Below are 19,275 nucleotides of genomic sequence, written 5' to 3'. Positions count from 1 at the left end.
AGGCAAACTTGGCTACAACATTTGTATTACTCCATTAGCTGGTTTAAAACTGCAACTGGGCCATTAACTGCTGGAAGTAGAAGACTGCTTAAAAATAACACCGGTATCCCCTTAAAAGCAGAACTATCCCAACAGGATCCCAGAGTGGGGACCTATGGGCCGTGGGGGTGGAAAGAAGGATAGACGGCGGGACAAGTACGGGGTGGGATTGGGCATAGGGAATTCCATGGCATGGGTGGCCAATAGGTGGGTAAAAAGCCAATGACACCCCCCACCACCCCCCCACAGAGGCTGCAAGTTGCTACTTGCATCCCATCTTCACGTCCCATGCCAATAGTTTCAGCTTATAAGCAGTGCTTACAGCACCACACAATAGCCAAACTTTAAAAATTGATGATGAGAAAGAAGGTTGTGGTCCAACAGCACAATTATTAAGTGACCATGGGTCTTCCTATTTTGTTAGAATTGTATGGTTAAAACTAAAAAGTGTGTGCTGTCACAAATATGTCAGAAAAATGTAAGTTTTAGTTTTGAATTTTAAAAAAAGGTGACAATGTGCAGCATGTTCAATTGAACGATAGGAAGATTGAACATAGTGCTACATTTCACAATGTAAAGCACCGGGCTGGAAAAAGAGGGTGCAGAGACTCACTTAAGGGCTTTCCCTCTCTTTTGGTCTTGTCTTAAATACATCACTCCCTCCCTAACCCAGGTGTCCCTACTGCCCACGCCAGTATATAGTGATTGTTACTCACCACTGTCTACGGTCTGACTTCTCAAACAGTGAGGGTCCAAAGGCAAACGCCTAATCTAAGCTTCCTTAGGGACATCCTGCACTGGCCCTACACCATCAATGATGCTAGTCCTAAAGCGGTCCGAAATTGCTGGGAGCCATCTATCTCCAGGCAATAGCCCAGTAGCTGTTGGTTGGTATCAAGCCAATCGGGCTCTATCAGAAGCTACATTTGGCTCCACAAGCCAACTGGCACCATTCAAACATACCTATGTGAAATGAATTCTGTATGTTTGGGAATGTGTATAAATGAGCATTAGGACAATTTAAAGCAGTAAGAGTCAGAAGGCATTTAAAGCTTAAAGGCCCATATTTGATTAACAAAAACTTATATGGGATTCAAACCTGTGTCAAGCTATATTATTTTGCCTGGTTCCTCAGAGGTGGCTCCTGCTTACTGGATGATGCTGGATGCACAGGAGCTGTTTTTACCTACTGCTAATCAAATCCTTATTTTGATCACTGAAGCGTATACCACTGTATTGAATTCCACAGTTTTAGGCAGAATTATATGCAGTACCCTTTGGGAACACCACACACAATTAAGACTACAAGTGACAGTACAAATTTACCTTTGGTACAAGCCTGTACTACACAGTTAAAGTGGTAGCGATGGCTGAGCAGCCAGACTTATCTCAAGAGTAAGTGAGAAGTATCAAATAGTTACACAAAGGACAGCAATTACTATGATTCAAACAAACACTGACTCAAGGTTTTCAAGCAAAAGAATAGACATTTATTTTACTCTTCAGTTGTATAACATTTCACTAAGTTAAAGCAGTTTAAAAATCACACTCTTAATACACCACACCACTCCCAATACGTTCCAGACAAGTTAAGCTCACAAAATGAAGTGGGAGCAAAATGGCACTCCAGCAATTTAAAAGGGAGGGAAAGACAAAGTTAATAGAAATTGAACCACACCAACAGGTAAGTACTCAGGGCAATTGAGCAAGAGGAACTACAGTGATCGAATCAGGTAAAAAAAGGCTTAGGGCCAAAGTCACTAGGTCAAAAGTCTTTAGCTCAAGGTCACACAGTTAAGGGTAGTTTGCGGTAAATTTGTGCCATGAGTTCCGGACGGAGTTGGTCAGCAAAAAAGTTAGTTCAAAGAGAAGGACAAGCCCTCGAATTAGAGAAAGATCTCACACACTTTCCTCACGGCTGGACGAAACGAACAACCGGATTTGCACAGTACCTTAAAACGAAGAGGGAATTGTAGCTGAGGCGAACGTTCCTGGTAGTTCCTGCAGGCTCACGGTTCCTGAAGCGAATGTCGGACTGACAAGAAGTAGGAAGACTGGAGGGTCCTGCACTACCCGGCGAAGAAACCAGCAGCAGAGCAAAGCAACAAATAAAAGGTGCACTCCTTAAAACCCAAGCCGGGTCTGACCTTCCTGGCTATCCGGCCCACTGTAGCTCTGTACAGCGAATTCGACCAGAGGAGGGGTCCTGGCTTGAAGTTTGGGCGAACTGGTTGGTCCCACCAGCTCAAGGGAAGAAGATTCCTGGAGGATCCTCTCTTGTTGTCGGATTCTGAAGATTCGGACCTGCAGCAGGGCTTCACCGGGCGTTCAGTCGTTGTAGGGATCCTCTTCTGTCAGCTCCTCGTCGGTTCTTTCGTTCCAGTGGCGACTGCCTTTCCAGTCCCAGAGACCTGCTTTTTATGCAGTTTGCCCCCATTCACACAGCCTGGCTGTCAATCACACAGCAGGGTGGCTGTCCTGGCAAGGACAGTCCCCCATCCAATCAAACAGGAGTTCGACTTGGGTTACCAAGGGAACCCATGGCATGGGTCCCAAGACCCCTCCCTCACACCCTGCCTACCAAGACTTTCAGGCACCTTAAGGAGGGCTTCTGTGCAGAAGCCTGCGAAGAGACGGCAAACAAAGGGACCAAACCTGGTTTGGCGCGCAGAGTAAAACATGAGAAAGACTTTTACAAAAAGAAATGGGGAATAAACCCAGCCGGAGCCGAAATAAACTAAACTATATTTGGTCAAGCAGGTTTATGTTCGAGGCTAATAAAATAGCCTAAAACAATACCATGGTTAAGATAACCGCGGTATGAAAAATAGGGTAGTTACAACTGCCACCAGCCAAGTTTTGATGAAAAGGGAGCGAAACAGTGCTCCAAGAGAAACAGACAAAAAGGGATAAGAATTAACCCTTTCCAATACTCCATGTAAGATGGGGTGTACTGGGTCTGTGGTTTAAAGAGACTACTAAAGTTAATGGCAACTTTACATGTTTCTGGGAGACAGTAGTCAGTCCCAGAAAAATTGAGTGAGTGGGAAGTCTGAAAGACAACCCTGTGTCACTGCCCTGAAGGTGCTGGTAACACAAAAAAGGATGCCCATGGAGTAGGTGAGGCTCCAGAGCCCAAGATCACACAAATGCTAAAAAACACAGCAAAACACATGTAAGAGTGGGAAAAAGACGTGCACCCTTACCATGTGAAAAAAATAAACCCCAGAAATCCAGTAAAGCTGCTGAGGGACTCAGTAGGTAAAGGAAATTAGCCATTTTGGAGAATTCTCCCTAACATACGGGAGAAGGACGATAGAAAGCTTGCAGTTAAAGAAAAGCAACCGGCGAGGGAGCACAGTTCACAGTTCCCTAGCCAGCTCAGCAAGAAGGTGTCTTGAGACCACAGGCAGGCATCTCCAGACCCCAGCAGTGATTTCCCTTGGAGTGTGAACCTGGGCAAGAGGCCACAGAAGAGCTTCAACAGGGTTGTCTTTAGATTAACGTTTCCTCTCAGTGCTTCAGGACTCATCCTAGCGATAGTCAAAGGATGGAAACTCTGCCACCAATCAAAAGTCACTGATCATTTCAAGATGGGGGGGGGGGGGGGGTCAACAGATTCACATGGCAGGTGAAAGGGTTATGAAGCCCACCATTACCTTTAGCAGGGGTAAAAATGTCAATCTGCCACATACATAAATACATATACACTAACAAATGCTTGCTGGATATCCACTGTTTGAGTTTCGATTTTTCACAGAGGAATCGGGGCAAATCTGTACGCCCAAGATCACTGCATGTGCGTGCATGTTTGTGGCAGGTGGTTTGGGGGGAGACAAGGGTGGAAATGGGACGCAAACCTTTCTCTCCTAGCCTCACAATCGCAGTGTCTTCAGCACTACGTTGCACGTTTCACCAATTTATAAAAAGGCCAAAAAGCATGGGAGTAACAGCTTACTTTTAACTCTCAGAAATCATGGCAGTTGAACTGCCTCGTCAATATTGCAAAACAATTCTGCTTTAAACAACACAAGTGCAGAGAAAGGAATTTCTGGACAAGGGCATTTGCTTGCATTGCTACATGGATTATGCAAAGACACATTGAAATGGCATCACAAGTAACCTTATTCTAGATGGGTTAAGAATCGGAGCAAATTTACAAGAATTGAAAGGAATCGACCTGCATGCCTACCTTTGTGAAAACTATCTGGCCACCAACTCACCTGGCGCTCACGAACTTGTTGATCAATACTCTTGGACACTTCGAGGGTTTTGGCAAACATAAGCACGCCAGAAGTCATCCGATCCAGCCGGTGGACAGTATGCAGCTCCGTTAAGTTATGCTCTTTGCCAAGAATGAAAATGACTGTATTGTGTCGAAATCTGCCACAGGGGTGAACCGGTAAAGAAGATGGCTTGTCCACTATCACCATCTCATCAGTTTCATCGATGATGGATATAGGCTGAGCTGTGACAGGTGGTTCATGGCGATGAACGGTATTTCTAAGAAAGTCATTATTCTACATAGCAAAAAACAAAACAAAAAGAACACGTGAGCCAAAATAGAATTTGAAATGACCAGCTTGGAAAAGGAAACCAAGTATTCACACAAGACAAAAGAAGAAAACTTTTTTTACCCAACAAACTAAACAGAACATTCAGAAATCCTACGCAATCTGATCACAAAATCTTTAAAATATGTACAACCACAGGGTAATCAAAGTTAAACTATTGAGCTAATGAACCATTGTAAATTCATTTTGAGATTATCCTACTGTGGACACTTGAGGACAAATGCAACAATTGATTGACGTTCTGGTTCAGGAGTTCATAGAATGATACAATTGAGTGGACAAGCAGGATGAATCTCGCTTTTTAAAAAATAAATGTAAAATTTTTTTAAAAAAAAATGGGTATTGCACAAATGTCATTAAACTGAAAGCAGGGTGGTTTTAGAATTATTATTTTTCTTTTAGAACGCGCTTAATACCAGAAAAAGGTTTATAAGCGTGGGATATGGATTCAAAACTGTGTTGCGCTGCATTGTTTTGCTTCCAAGACAAACGTGTTTCCCCCGAGCTATCCCCCCTCATCTTGATTGCCTATTAGATGTACAGGTTGTGAAGCAAGCAATCCATGAGATTATGGTGGGACACTCATTTACAGGCCAACTGTCTATAGCCCCTATTATCAAAGGTGTGGATATGACCAATAATGTATTAGTTACAAGAGCCGCAGAAAAAGAATAAGTATATTCACTAAGGAAAACAGTAAAACTACCTTAATGAGGTTGGTCAATAGAACCAGCTAAGTACAAGTTTACTTCTCATAGGCAAATAGACATCTAGAAAATCATCAGGTATGACAGGGAATGCTCTCGTGAAATGAGTAGTATTCTAGTTATGAGTGACTAAAAGAGTAGGAACACTGAAAACAGGTGGTCCCAACAAACTTGGGCTTCAGTGCATTAAACCTATTCCTGTACATATTTTGTGGGAGGAGGGACGTGTGAAATCTGTCAGATAATGGAAGAATTCATAGAAAGGTGTTGATCACTACCTTCAGTTCTCAAGTCACTTGGGTTCCCTGCTCTTTAAAATGAGAAGCTTTGGCAAATGTAAAGGTTTTGACTGCATACACTGCACTGGCATAATGTCATTTTACACTAGCATTTGAAGGGAGACCAAACGTGCCCCAACACCAATATGTACTCAACAGCAATACATTGTATTGCACAGCACAAAAGTCTGAACGTTGATGTAGTACGAGACAAAATGTTTATGCAAACATCTTGGAGGTTCTACCCAGGATTAGGAGCATCTACACAAGCGCATTCCACCGTGCCATGTGGTACTCTTCAGCCAAATGTTGTTTAGTATACCAAGCAGCTGGTTCTGTTTCTCTGTCTGTGGAACATAAGGGAGTCCATTGGTTTACTATGGTCAAAGGCAAATCAAATCATTGACTTCAAAGAAAATAACAGAAAAGCTTATAACTTTAAACAGAAATAGAATCATCATATAACCATGTAATAATTCTTCAACCAAGTGCCCGCTCTGGCTTGCCGGTACTGTGGACCCTGCCTCCGCTCCCTTTCCAGGTGTCCAACTGATTTATGTGCTATACTCCTGGACACCGCTGCCCTTGCTTGCTTTTCTTCCAAATGCCCCGCTCCTCTCCATGCTGTGACGTGCCTCACTTTGTCACACTCCATGTTTAGATCTGTGTATTTGGAGCTGTGCTGCGTGTGTGGCTATGGGACAACGCTCAAACGCATGCACTCTGCTGTGTTACAAAACATCCTTGATGAAATACATAGGGTCATTTTTTATGGGATAACTGTTTGAGAAGAGCCACAAACTATCTTTTAGGGTTTAAATATAACTATGTATAGGTCTGTGAAGGAAAGAAGTGTCATTGTGCTGCCAGTGAGACTGCGAGAATGGTGCATCATCATGGTTGGTGGCAAACCCGTTAATCTGCTCAATCTGGCGACCAGCATTGTTCAAGGACAGTTTGGTCTTATATTCAGTACTCTACTGAATAGAAGAAGGAAAGTGTTGTATGATTTGTAAAAATGGGGTTACTCCAGAGATGTAATTCTATTTCTATTTAAAGTTAAAAGCTTTATTTTCTTTGAAGTCAATGATTTTAAATGAAATCCCCGAGTCTTTTTGGTGTTATTCAAGTTGTTGTGAGGCCCTTTCAAATATCACAGATAAGGGACTAACAGGGTGATAGTGATTTGGTTGGGTTAAAAAAAAAAAAGTTGTCTACTATGATGCACAATTAACACCAGAATCTTCGGTTTCAAAAGCCAGCAACTTTCAGCTCCTGCACACCTCGCTTTCCGCTCACATCCAGTCTTTTAGATTTAATGTTATACTGGTGGTGTTAATATCTAAGCACACTCACGTTTGTCAGATCCAAAATTTGGATTACATAGCTAAAGTAATATGTGCAGAATCACACGGGTGTTCGTTAAATGTTAAAACAAGATTCTAATCAATATCATCGTGTGCCAGTACCTTCAGTTGCATGACTCCATATAGTGTTTGCAAATTCTCTCATGAATATAATAGTTTGTTGAAGTTATACCTCCTAAAAAAGGTATTCTTTCAATACTTAGAATGGCCCCAGTGAAAAGGTAATTTCATGTTGCTTGTTTTGAACAAAGTTCAATCAACTCCATGGACTATTTTTTTTATCCACTCTATACTGCCCACTTTGTCCTCTTTTTATACTCTCATTGTCTTCTGCTGAATCTCGTTGGCCACTTTCCTCTCTAGCAACACTATCCATTAATAATAAGTGCCTACATTATTTTTGAAAACAATGTATGCCTCCTCTAGTGCACAGTTGTATCCAAACTTCTGTTTACATGGTGAAGCTAGTGCATATTCAACATTTACACCAGAAATAAAATCACAAGAGGTTTAACCAAAATACCTTCATATGCCAGACAGTGCAAGCACCAACTCAGACAAGCATTAGCAATGGCAACAGTTTGGCTTTTGTGTAGGCATGGGAAAGGCACTTGGCAGGCACTGCTACAGTGGTATTAACTGGCCATTGATGGTAACAGGTACAGAATGGTGCGAGTAACTGGGTCTAATAGCAGTGCCTGGCAAATGCCTAATACTCACAAACAAGGTAAAACTGTTGGCTTTGCTATTGCTTGTGTTTAACAGGACTTCAGTGAAGGACACGCATAGTGCTTATAAATAGAGTGTTTGAAGGCAGACCTGGCTAAGACATTTTAATTACACCAGTAGTGGGTTTACAGCTCCAATTAAGTCATTAACTCTCAGAAACCTGCTTTGAAAAAGAGTGCAAAGGTTTGAAAACAGAGGTCCAAAAACAGTACAGCCCTCCACCTGGTATTTGCCAGTAAAGAGACAACACCGAGTGGTTTGTGGTACGATGCCAAATGCAAGGTAATACAGCTTTATTGGAAGTATGCAAAAGCTGGGGAAAAAGGTCAACGGCAAAGCTCTTGCTCTCAAATTCTTCCACGTTTCACCAGAAAACACAGTTTATATAATGCAAATGAGGCATTCTGTCATCGTAATCACTGAGCTATGAAACCCCATCTCCACTGCTCATTGGTCCTAATTGCTAAGCGAAATATACCATCTATATATCCCACCCTACTGATTGGGTAACTAAGTCCCACCCATAAAAATGTACAACCTCATCATGCTTGAATATTATTGGTAAGCTCAACAATACTTCTGCGGTGAAAAGGAGATATGCTTATCGGTTAACATGCGGTCACACTCTCAGTGAACTGGCGGCATGATGACATGTGTATGCAGATGGCCGGAGAGGACAAGCTTATCGCCTTTGTTCTTAGTTAAATAAAACAGCCCATGTTATCCCCGCCATGATGTCTCAGAGTTTCAAGGACTTTATCTTTGCCCAAATTCCAGTTTTGCGGCTCACCCTGTCTTGCAACAGTAACCGCGCGATTCTGTTCTTGACACATTATGAATAACTAGTGTTATGAATCACGCCGATTTCACCATATTCATTGCAGCAATTATTTCGTCTTTTTAGCAGCACTTGCTTCTCTGTCACGCCTAACCGGTCGCTGAGACATTAATTGGTCAACTAGTTATGAAATGCCCCAGTCTGCTGTGTTGTCGTAACTGATTTACCTTAATGGTTGAATGCTCGCTGCCCAGACAAATCTTGTTCCGTTATGTAAACGTATTCTCCAGTGTCCTCAGCTTTGACATTCCTTTGAGGCAGCTATGTCCAGCCACTGCAGCATGTTTCCTGAATTGAATGTATGTGTTTCAAATAGCGTGCTTACCTGTGAGGCCTTCTTATAGCTAAAGACCTTATTCTCTACTGTGCTTGTGCAGTTTTAAAAATGGCAACCGCTTGTCACATTATTATCCTCTGCAGGACACATTTGCTTTGCTATCTACCGATTTCCTGGTGCATGCCGGTCACATTATTTCCCTCCCTATGTGTACGCAGCAACCTCATCTACCTACAAGGCTCTGCCCTACTTGTGTAGGTAGTCCCTATCTTGTGTACACACCTTCCTGTCACCTAATCTATGCATAAACGCACTAACTGTGCAAGCTAATGCCTTATCTTGTCTCTACTCATGCAGCCTGAACACTTGTTATGACAAAAATTGATTACTGTAAAGGTACCAGCCAAAGAAATAATCAACAAACTCCAAGTCACCCAGAACAATGCTATAAGGGCGGCCCTTAACATCCCCAGGAAATCACACATTTATGACACACAACGTAGTCTACATTGGCTCCCTATTGCCTCTAGAATTTCACTCAAAACTCTTGCACTCACTCACAAATCCAAAACCAACCAGGCACCTATCTATATTGCTAACCGCTTCACTACCTATATTCCTAACAGACCCTTAGGATCAGCACAAAACCACTCACTGGAAATACCAAGATTCAAGCTCCAGAAAGCAGGGGGATCCAGCTTCCCAGTCCTTGCCGCTAAACTCTGTAACACATTACCCCCTACATTGAGAGCCGAACCATCATACCTGGCTTTTAAGAATAAAGTAAAATCTTGGCTCATCAAGCAAGACTACACTACATCTATTATGTAATCTGCTGTAGTTCCATTATCATCTTCTCCCTTCCAACGCACATCAATACACCACCATATCTTATTAAAACTGTGCCTTTTTGTATATATGTTCCCAAGTTCTGTTACATTGCCTCTTTGTATAAATTGTAAATTTGCTCTTCACTGCTGTATATTCACAATATTGTAGATTCATGGTCTTACGATGTACCTCCCCTGTTACCCTCCCTAAAAAATGCGCCCAGATGCCCCTGGGCCAGGAGCGCCATACAAATAAATAAAAAATAAATAAATATAAGTGTAAGGGTCAGAATTAGAGTCTTGACACACGGAAGTGGACTCTTCCTTTATTTGGACATTCTGACATACCCATTAGCATTTCAATTGTGGCAGGGAAACAACTCATTGGCTCGATTACACTCACAGCCATCCCTAAGGAGGCTGGAATAGCTTGAGCCACATTGAAATTTTTGTTGGGACTGTTCGAACTGGCATGTGTGTATGCCTCTGTCAGACCTTTTGGATTATTTTACTTTGTGTACTGGATTACCATATTCCATGAACAGCAGCACACTTAGACCCTCAACTAATCAAGAAATCACTGAGTCTCTTGGGTGACATCAAAGTGAAGAATTATGGAGCCTCCTTCCATTTCTGAAGACACTTGTCATCTGCAATGTATTCTGAGAAAGATCTGGAATGTATCTAGTAAACACATACCAATTAAATTTGAGGCAGGACGGAGCCCTACTGATAAAAGAATTGTTCAGGTGGAAAGGAGGAAAGGGAGATTGATGTGCACATCCATATTCAGATGATGCTTGCATTGGGTAGGGAGGTTGTGGATATTTGGAAGCATCAGATGATCTTAAAAAATAAATAAAAAAGGCAGTGTAATATTCTTAGCACTTACAACCTTTCAAAGGGCAATAAAAGCAAATGATGGTGCTTAATATGTAAATGGGTTGCCATGACATCCAAAACTATGCCCTGTATCCAATGGGCTTGAAGCCTTCACCCCTAAAACTGATACACCTCTTCAGACCTGAAGGGGAGAGGTTTAATAATGCTGTTCAAGCAAAACACGCACCTAATGGATGTTCATGTGCCTTTAAAATAAAGCGCAAACAGATGAGGATATCCAGAATCTCAAAATATTTAAGATCTCTCCAAGAATAAAAATAAAAAATTTTAAAAAAAGAGAAGGAAGGCTTTCTTTGTTGTCAGTGGGTGTTTACATGGGCCTTCCCACACTTTGCACTTGAAGGTGACTGTTATTCAAGTAAATTCCTCCTATGAAGAGTCAGAGCAATTTGCTCTATTTATCAACTAAAAGTCCGTATGGATCTAAGCCTATTGTCAGATTTGACTCCTCTGGTTGTATAGCAGTGATTTAGGGCAAGGCTTGGTGACCTCATCACCACACACAACCTAGATATACTCTATCACACATACAGAGCATACACCTACCTCCACAAACAGTCTGGATGCCTCATCCTCGCAGGCTAAATCATCCAACTAAAGTACCTCAAAGGGAAGACTGGCAGAGGGCTCACTACTAGACAGAAGACCTCAGACAAACATGTGCATCCATGGAACCCACCTTTTCTCACTTCCCACTCACACATGCTCAGACAACTGATTTACTGACAATCCCAAACCAACAAGGCCTTCCTCCACTAAATTACAGACCTCTTTACAACAGCTTTTGTCAACAACACAACTACCATCTTCCAATGAGAACTCAACCTGCCCGGGAATCAAACCACCAAGTGAGTCAGTGAGACTGTACTAGAACCCTTCAATACCGGGGACTTGAAGCAACTAGTCACCTAAACAACCCATAACAAAGGCAATACACAATCTGGTATGCACCAACTCTAAAGTCATCGGATATGTTCCCCAATCTGTGACAGATCACATGGGCCTTTGCATCCTGCTCCACCATACACTTCTTCCCAACTGGGACCAACCCACACCTACCAAGACACCAAATAACTCCTTAGAAAATGTCCACATGGATGCATTGGAAAGAAATCTCAACACCTTGGCCTTCACATCCGAACCCTCAAAGAAACCCTCTGCCAAGAGGGCGCTAGAGGGCCACCCAAGATGGCCACCATGGCTTGAGCTCCCGCTCTGCCTGGGATTAATCCGTACGAATCCTGCTGTTCCCGGCTTGGCTCTACATAACCAAGTGTGGTTCCCGGTTCCTAAACCTCACGACTCCCCTCAACTCGAATCTGGAGGAAAATCGGCCTTTCTACACCCCAGAACGACCCACCCGGTGCCGAGGCCCGCCATTTCACGCGCGCCAGCCATCTTGGTGCGCGAGCAGCCCCAGGAGAACATTCGTTCCGGGCACCCCCCCGACGCCGAGGTTGTTCTAACATCCGCAGCTCAAGCAGAGACGTCTGCGGCTCAAAGTGCAGAGGAAACCAGAAAGTCCCCCCTCCCAGGCGCCCACCAGGTCAGAAACCGACCGGCGAATCGTTGCCGTGGGGGGCGCTGGCCATCGGCGCCGCACCGGCAAGTCCGCTACTTCGAACCCGGAGATAGCCCCGGAGTCCCTCGGTGCGCAAACCAGCCCCCCGCGCTGGGTGGCGTAAGCCGAGCACAGAACGAGCTCCAAGGGAGCCAACACATCGAAGCTCCGACACGGCGAGAACGGGTGTGGCCTGGGCGGATGTGATTTGATGGTGGAAGCTGAGACAGACCCACGTCGGGACCGCAGACTGAGGTACAGGCGGCAGGAGTTTGGAAGGGGGAGAGATCGCAAGCATAAGCGCCCACACCAAGCCCTGCCCTTCCCTGGGACGTGTCCCCGCTACCCCCAGCCATAAACCGCGCTGCTTTCTGGGGCCCACGGCAACAGGACTCCACACCTCCGAGTGAGCGGTGCACCACAATCCACAGCTGCAACTAATAAAACCGCCAGGGCCTCTGCTCCAGCGAGGCGCTTAGACTACAATTGAAACCTGCTACATAAAGCATCACCCACCGCACGTAACCCTTTACGGTGAAGGGCCTTCGTCGACCTACTCCATGTGAGAATCGAACGATCATCACTCCTAGGTCTCCGGAACGGCCGCAGTGCAAGTTCTCAAATTCCCCAGGGCCGCGGCTGGGTCCTGCCTACGTACGGGAAGCACTCCACCAGAAAGCAGTCACAACAATCCAAACCCTCTCTCCTTCCGCCAGCATTTGCCACCCCCAGCCCCTGCAAAGGACACTGCGAGGCCCCCGTTCGGTGGTAAACCTACACTACCTAGAAACCACTCACACTCAGCAAAGCAAGATGGGGAAAACAGATAAACTGCAGAGGAAGCTGACTTTTGAAAATGGTACGACTCCGAAAGCCCCCCACCTACAAGACGAGAGTGAACCCACGCCTGGCGGCTCACTTCCGTCTGAAATAAAAGAACTCCTCAAAGCTAAAAGTGGGCATCGGCAGTCTAAACAGTAAAATGGACGGCCTGTCCTCTAAAGTAGACCTAATGCAACACTGCATCGATACCCATACGGAGCGACTAACTGAGGTTGAACAGCGGGTCTCCGACCTGGAAGACGGCGCGACGACCTTATCGAGCAAGGTAGCCAGACTTGAAAGCCAAATGACCACAACCATGGCCAAATGCGAGGACCTAGAAGGCCGCTCCAGACGGAACGGTTGTATACGAATTGTTCGTATTACAACTGTTCGAATGACAATTGACCTTTTCACAATTGACCGAATTGTGAAGGTCAATTGTAACATATATGCGGAGGGAAACCCCCCGCAACCCCCCACCCAACCCAAACCCCTAATATATATATATATATATATATATATATGCGTCAATTGTGAAAAGGTCAATTGTGACCCTTTAAATTCGGTCAATTGTTCATTCGAACAATTGTAAACAAACAATTTGGGTAATACCGACAGAACAATAGCCGAATCATTGGAGTAAGAGAACATGAACCCCAGTCGAAGATGGAAGATTATGCTGAATCACTTTGCATCTCTCTCTTTGGCCGAGAAGCGTTCTCACAACTGTTCATGATAGAGAGCGCGCACAGGACTCCGTCCGCCAGACCAGCCCCTGGTGCCCCGCCCAGACCCATCATTGCGACATTACTTAATTACAGAGAGCGGGACACCATTCTCCGCCTGGCCAGAGAGAAGGGAGAACTACTCCACGACGGGGACAAAATCCACCTCTACCCAGACTTCTCGGCCGCTGTCCAAGCACAGAGAAGAGCTTTCACCAATGTCAGAAACAGACTTCGAGACAACCAGCTGGTCTACACAATGCTGTTCCCGGCACGGCTCAGAGTACAACACAACGGAAGAGTCCACTTCTTCCAGTCCCCGGAAGAAGCCCACACGTTCCTAGACAAGAACGGTTGCCCGGATCACCATCCTCGTCAGCTCCGTCCCCAAAGAGAAAGAAACCCCAGGAATCCTCCTTAAGGAAACTGCACCCAACAATCACCCCAGTTAGTCACAAGGAGCCAACCGGAACAAGCGCAATATAGTAAACACGGCAGGGCAGAGACGTTGGGGAAGCCCCAAGCGCCCCTAGCACAGCATTTGTTCCCAGGTTCAAGTTGGGGGGGATCCCAACGGACAAGTTGGGGGTTGTCTGCGCTATGGGAAAAGTTTTAAAGTTATTAGTGGACACGCGCCATTTGTTCACGCCCGATCCGGACCCACGCCCCTCCGCCCTGACAAGCCCACTACCTCTACAGAGCCTTCCCCTGCGAAGCCGCCCCATCATTCGGCAAGAAACCCAGGGCGCAACAAGTAAAAGCACGAGACCCGGGCTGGCCTCATCGCTGCCTGCTAACACGAATATAACGAGACATAATCCACTTTTTGACCCGCTTCATTCAAGGTTTTAACATGGAACATAAGAGGGGGTAACATCCCGATCAAAACCAGAAAAACTCTGCAATACTTGAGAAGGCACAAGATCGACGTAGCCATGCTTCAAGAAACACATCTACCCCCTGGGAAAGAGCACCTCTGGGCCAGAAGCTGGGGTTGCCACAGGTACTTCTCCTCATATTCGTCGTACTCCAGAGTCGTCGCTATCCTTATCCATAGGAGAACAAACTTCCGGCTAATCCACTCCGTAAAGGACAACGAAGGCAGAGCCATCCTAGTGAGTGGCACAGTAGCTGGCCAAAATATAACCCTTGTCAGCTCCGAACACAGACGGCCCAGACAATTTTGGTTGGGTACTAACACAGCTCTCCGCCCAGACACAGTCAACCATAATTTGGGGTGGGGGCGATATGAATACAGTACTCGACCCCGGCGAAAGACAGATCGAGAACTATGCCACAGCCCATGTCCAAAGCCTGTTTTCAAATAAAAGAAATTTGCAGGGCATTTGATCTGAAGGACGCATGGAGAGCAGCTAATGGGGAGCAGCAAGAGTACACCTTTCTCTCGGCAGTACATAACACGAGCTCCAGGATCGACTACTTTTTCATCTCTGCACGGGGTCCACTGGTGAGCGATTCTTGCTGTATCCACCCAAGAACGCTATACGATCACTCCCCGATAAGCCTCAATCTCAATCCAGCCAACTCTAAATCCCCATTCCAGCGCTGGCGTTTCAAAAACAGATCCATGCGAGATGAGGTATTTGCAGCCGAGCTGAGAGAAGAAATCGCCACGTTCCTGGAAGTTAACACAGGGTCGGTCTCCTCCCCCGGCGTGGTCTGGGAAAACGCTGAAATGTTTCACTAGGGGAATTTGCCTCGCTAAGGAGAATGGTATTCTTAAGCTCATCAGGCGTGAGCTGGCAACCAGCGAAAGGCGCCTTAAGGACCTGGAATGACAAATCCAGCACAGGCGACCCCAAAATAAAAGCGGCCCTGAAGGAGGAACTTCTGCTCTTTAATACCACAGCGGAACGAGAATTAAAATTTCTAGCCCTTAACAACCAAATCAGACAGTATGGTGAAGGCTAAAAACCTGGTGCCCTTCTGGCAAACCTGATAAGGGCAGATAACAAGTTACCCCCTATAGAAGGCATACGCTCCAAACAAGGTAAGATGATCCACACAGACGAAGGAATGGCAGAAGAATTCAGGCTTTTCTACCAAGACCTTTACAGCACAAAGCATAACTGACTCAAATTCTCTACTGGAGTATCTCGAAGATACAGAGCTGTACTGGGTCGAGAGTCATCTGCGGGAACCACTCAATGAAATGATCACGCCAGAGGAGATCACAGAAGCCATCAAGACCCTTCCGAACTCCAAAGCACCAGACCGGATGGTCTAACCGGGGAATTTTATGAAGCACTCGATAATACCCTTGCCCCCCTCCTAGCGGCAGTATACGAGGAGGCACTTGAAAAGAAGACACTTCCCCAATCCCTCTGTGCCGCTAACATCATCCTTTTACACAAACCCAGCAAGCCTCCAGAGGACGACGCATCCTACCGTCCCATCTCCTTGCTTAACCTTGACAATACAATTTTTGCAAAGATACTTGCAAACAGGTTGATGCTACTAATGCCTGCCTTGGTCCTGGCAGATCAGGCAGGGTTCATTCCGGGCCGCAACACGTCCTTTGGAATCAGAAGAATGTTCGGCGTTATTGCAGCACTGGATCCCGTGGAGTGGCCATTCCTGTTCGCAGTGCTCACCAGGATGGGACTAGCGAACTCGGCCCCCGTGGAATTACAACGTGGAACTAGACAGGGTTGCCCACTTTCGGCGCAAATCTTTGCCCTAATAATGGAGCCCTTGGCGTCTAACCTTAGGGAATTGAGGCAACAAAGAGGACTTAACATAGGACCACACAAGCTCATCACATCCCTATACGCAGATGACGTAGCGCTGTTCGTGGTTGGTACGCCACACAACCAGTCAGACCCCACGTGCAAGTGGAACAGGCCCTGGCGACACCCAACCTGTTGAGTGCTGTTATACTCGGCCAGGCCCCGGTCCCCAATAACACCATGAATGCAATGCTCTCGACGTACAAGATTTGGAAAACACTCGCCCAAAAATATGGAGTGCAAACGCGGTACTCTCCCCTTCTTCCTGCGAAATTCATACCAGGGGTGCCGCTGACATCAGAGAAAGTTTACCACCAATGGGTTGAAAAGCTCCACAAACTCCATGGGAGATTTCTTCATGGAGGACAGTTTCATAACCCCACAGCAAGCCAGACAGAGGGGCGGTAATACCGCACTTGACATTTTCATCTACTTTAGAACTCGATACACTCTGGACGCAATCCTACCTGGCTTTCCAAAGCAACCACAAACCTGGCAGTTACTCCATAAAACAATACAAGCACAGGGAGAAGGCAGACTGGTATCGCAGATCTACAAATCTATTATTACCGACACGACCACCAGCAACTCCCGTGCAAAAACCAGATGGGAAAAGTCCCTACGTACATTCATCCCTGAGGAAGACTGGACCTTCATTCTGAGACAAACGCAGAAGGTGGCTCTCAACTCTCGCTTTAAGCTAATCCATTTTAATTTCCTTCACCAAACCTACTGCACGCCAGCGAAAGCAAACAAACATCACCCTGAGGCATCTACAAAATGTGAAAGATGTGGTTCACCCTCGGCGGACTTTGCGCACCTCGCATGGGACTGCCCCAAACTGTCCCTATTCTGGAGCCAAGTTATGGAGACAACAGCCACGATCGTGGGAGAAACCGTGCAGCCCACCCAAACAGCAGCCCTGCTCGGTATGACGAGGCTCCTGTCAGCACCAATAAGAAAATTGGCTGGCCTGCTGTTGACTCTTGCTCGGAGGCGGATTGCCATGGCCTGGGGTCGAGGCCCCCCCCCCCACAGTCACTGCTTGGCGCAGGGACATTCTGTATTGCCAAGATGTTGAAACAGACTTCATTAAACTGTTGCCCCTTCATGCCCGTCCGCCGGTCATCTGGGGCCCCCTGGTAACCTTTCTGATGAACGAAGCTAAGGATGCCCCGTACTCCCCAGAAATCGACAGAAGGCCATGTTCGGCAGTTCATCTGGCTTAGTACCTCCACCTCACTGAGGCATTGAGCTGGGGGGATGCAATACGCAGCACAATGTGCACTGAACTTCGGAGTGGGACGTCGGGTGGATAGGGGGGGCGGGACGAGTGGGATTTGGCGCAAGTTAAGTTCACCCTAATGTGGGTGTGTAGTTGTACTATGTTGACATAAAAATTAAAAATAAAGGTAAAAAAAAAAAAAAAGGAAACCCTCTGCCATCTTACTGAACACAGTAAGATGGCGGTGTAGTAGGTCGTGCTCTCACGACCCGTTCCAAAAGCCTGCACGGAATCGGCCACGGGCAGTGGTAGAAATCACCTGCCGCTCGGTCCAAGGCTGTGTCCCACTCCAGGAACAGGGGGTGTAAGAGCCAGAGGACCAGCGGCAACCTCCTGCAGAGCGGAGAGTAGCGGGGAAGACAGCTCTCAAGAGCGATGTGCCCCGGAGCTCCCGCCATTATGGCGATTGCCGCCACAGCAGCGCAGCCAGGGGAGGCTGCAACTCGACCTTAGGCAGAGATGACCTACCGCCCAATCCAAAGCAGTGTACCATTCCAGGAACAGGAGGTGAGAAAGCCGGGGGACCGGTGGCGACCTCCAGCAGAGCAGAGGGCAGCGGGGAGACGGCTCTCGGGAGCGCTGTGCCCCGAGGCTTTCTCAAAGATGGCAATTGCCGCTACAGCAGCGCGCCCAGTGGAGGCTGCAACTCGATCCTCAGAACCACCGAAGTGAGACCCGATAGGCCCCCTGCATCAACAGCCTAGGACCCCATGTGTGGAGAGAGGTGGCAGAGAGAACTCGGCCCACCTTGGGGACAGGGGGTTTGTAGATGGCTCTCTTCACCCGCCATCTTCCAGAGCGCAGTGAGTGGGGCTCGCCCTAAAGCTGGGACAACGGGTCGAGAAACGGAGGCTGCGAGGCAGGATGTCCCCTGTCCCAGAGAAATGGTGGGAGGCGAGCCACTGCCTGACCCATCCGCCATGAGGAGTCGAGACATGAGAGGAGCTTGGGGCTGCATCCTTGTGCTGTCAAGCCCCTTTGCCAGAAGAAGTCTGGAAAGCGGGGGGGCCTGCAGGTGCCTGGGTAGGTGGCCGATGTCTCCTGCTGCTGGTTGTCCGGACGCAGCTCGGGTAATGCCATGCTATGCTTTATCCTCTCCTGGGCCGCATACAGTTCGACCACTGGGGCAACAAGACCACAATGAGGCCCAACTGAGACTAGAGGGGCCTGGGGCACTTAGTCCACAGAGCAGGCTGATTAAACCATCGCTCCATCAACATTTTGCCTGCCGGGGGAGATGACCACCACCATTGCCGTCGCCTGCTGAGGCGAGAAGGTGTGCAAGGAGCAACAAGGATAAGCCAGAGGTTTTGGGGCTCTGTTTGATCAACCCTTTCCTGAGAGTAGTGCGCATACAAGTAATGCCCAAACATGAAGAAGAGGCGTTTAGGAAGTGGGTGCCAGATATACAAGAAATAGGAACCGGACTGAGCTATAAATCACCCTACTGAAGTGTAACTGCAAATCCTTGGAGTCCCATGCAGCATGAATAAAATAGACCAGCTGTTTAACTGAGTTTTGTTCTCAACTACATCAAACCACATAGAACTCATTGCTCTGCCCAGTAAAAACCAGCACAAGCGGTAC

General features: G+C 46.6%; 1 protein-coding gene across 1 annotated transcript in view; it reads right to left on the bottom strand.

The window, feature by feature from the left end:
* The window catches only part of RPUSD2 (RNA pseudouridine synthase domain containing 2), a 47,615-nt gene that overhangs the window by 13,078 nt on the left and 15,262 nt on the right, over window positions 1-19,275 (bottom strand). Inside the window, exon 2 of the mRNA XM_069637558.1 lies at window positions 4,263-4,559. Coding sequence (XP_069493659.1) covers window positions 4,263-4,559 — 297 coding nt within the window. The remainder of the gene's footprint in view (window positions 1-4,262; window positions 4,560-19,275) is intronic.

This window comes from Ambystoma mexicanum, chromosome 14, assembly GCF_040938575.1.
Source record: "Ambystoma mexicanum isolate Mex_15411 chromosome 14, UKY_AmexF1_1, whole genome shotgun sequence".
Classification (NCBI taxonomy): domain Eukaryota; kingdom Metazoa; phylum Chordata; class Amphibia; order Caudata; family Ambystomatidae; genus Ambystoma; species Ambystoma mexicanum.
This window is presented reverse-complemented; position numbering and strand designations above follow the sequence as displayed.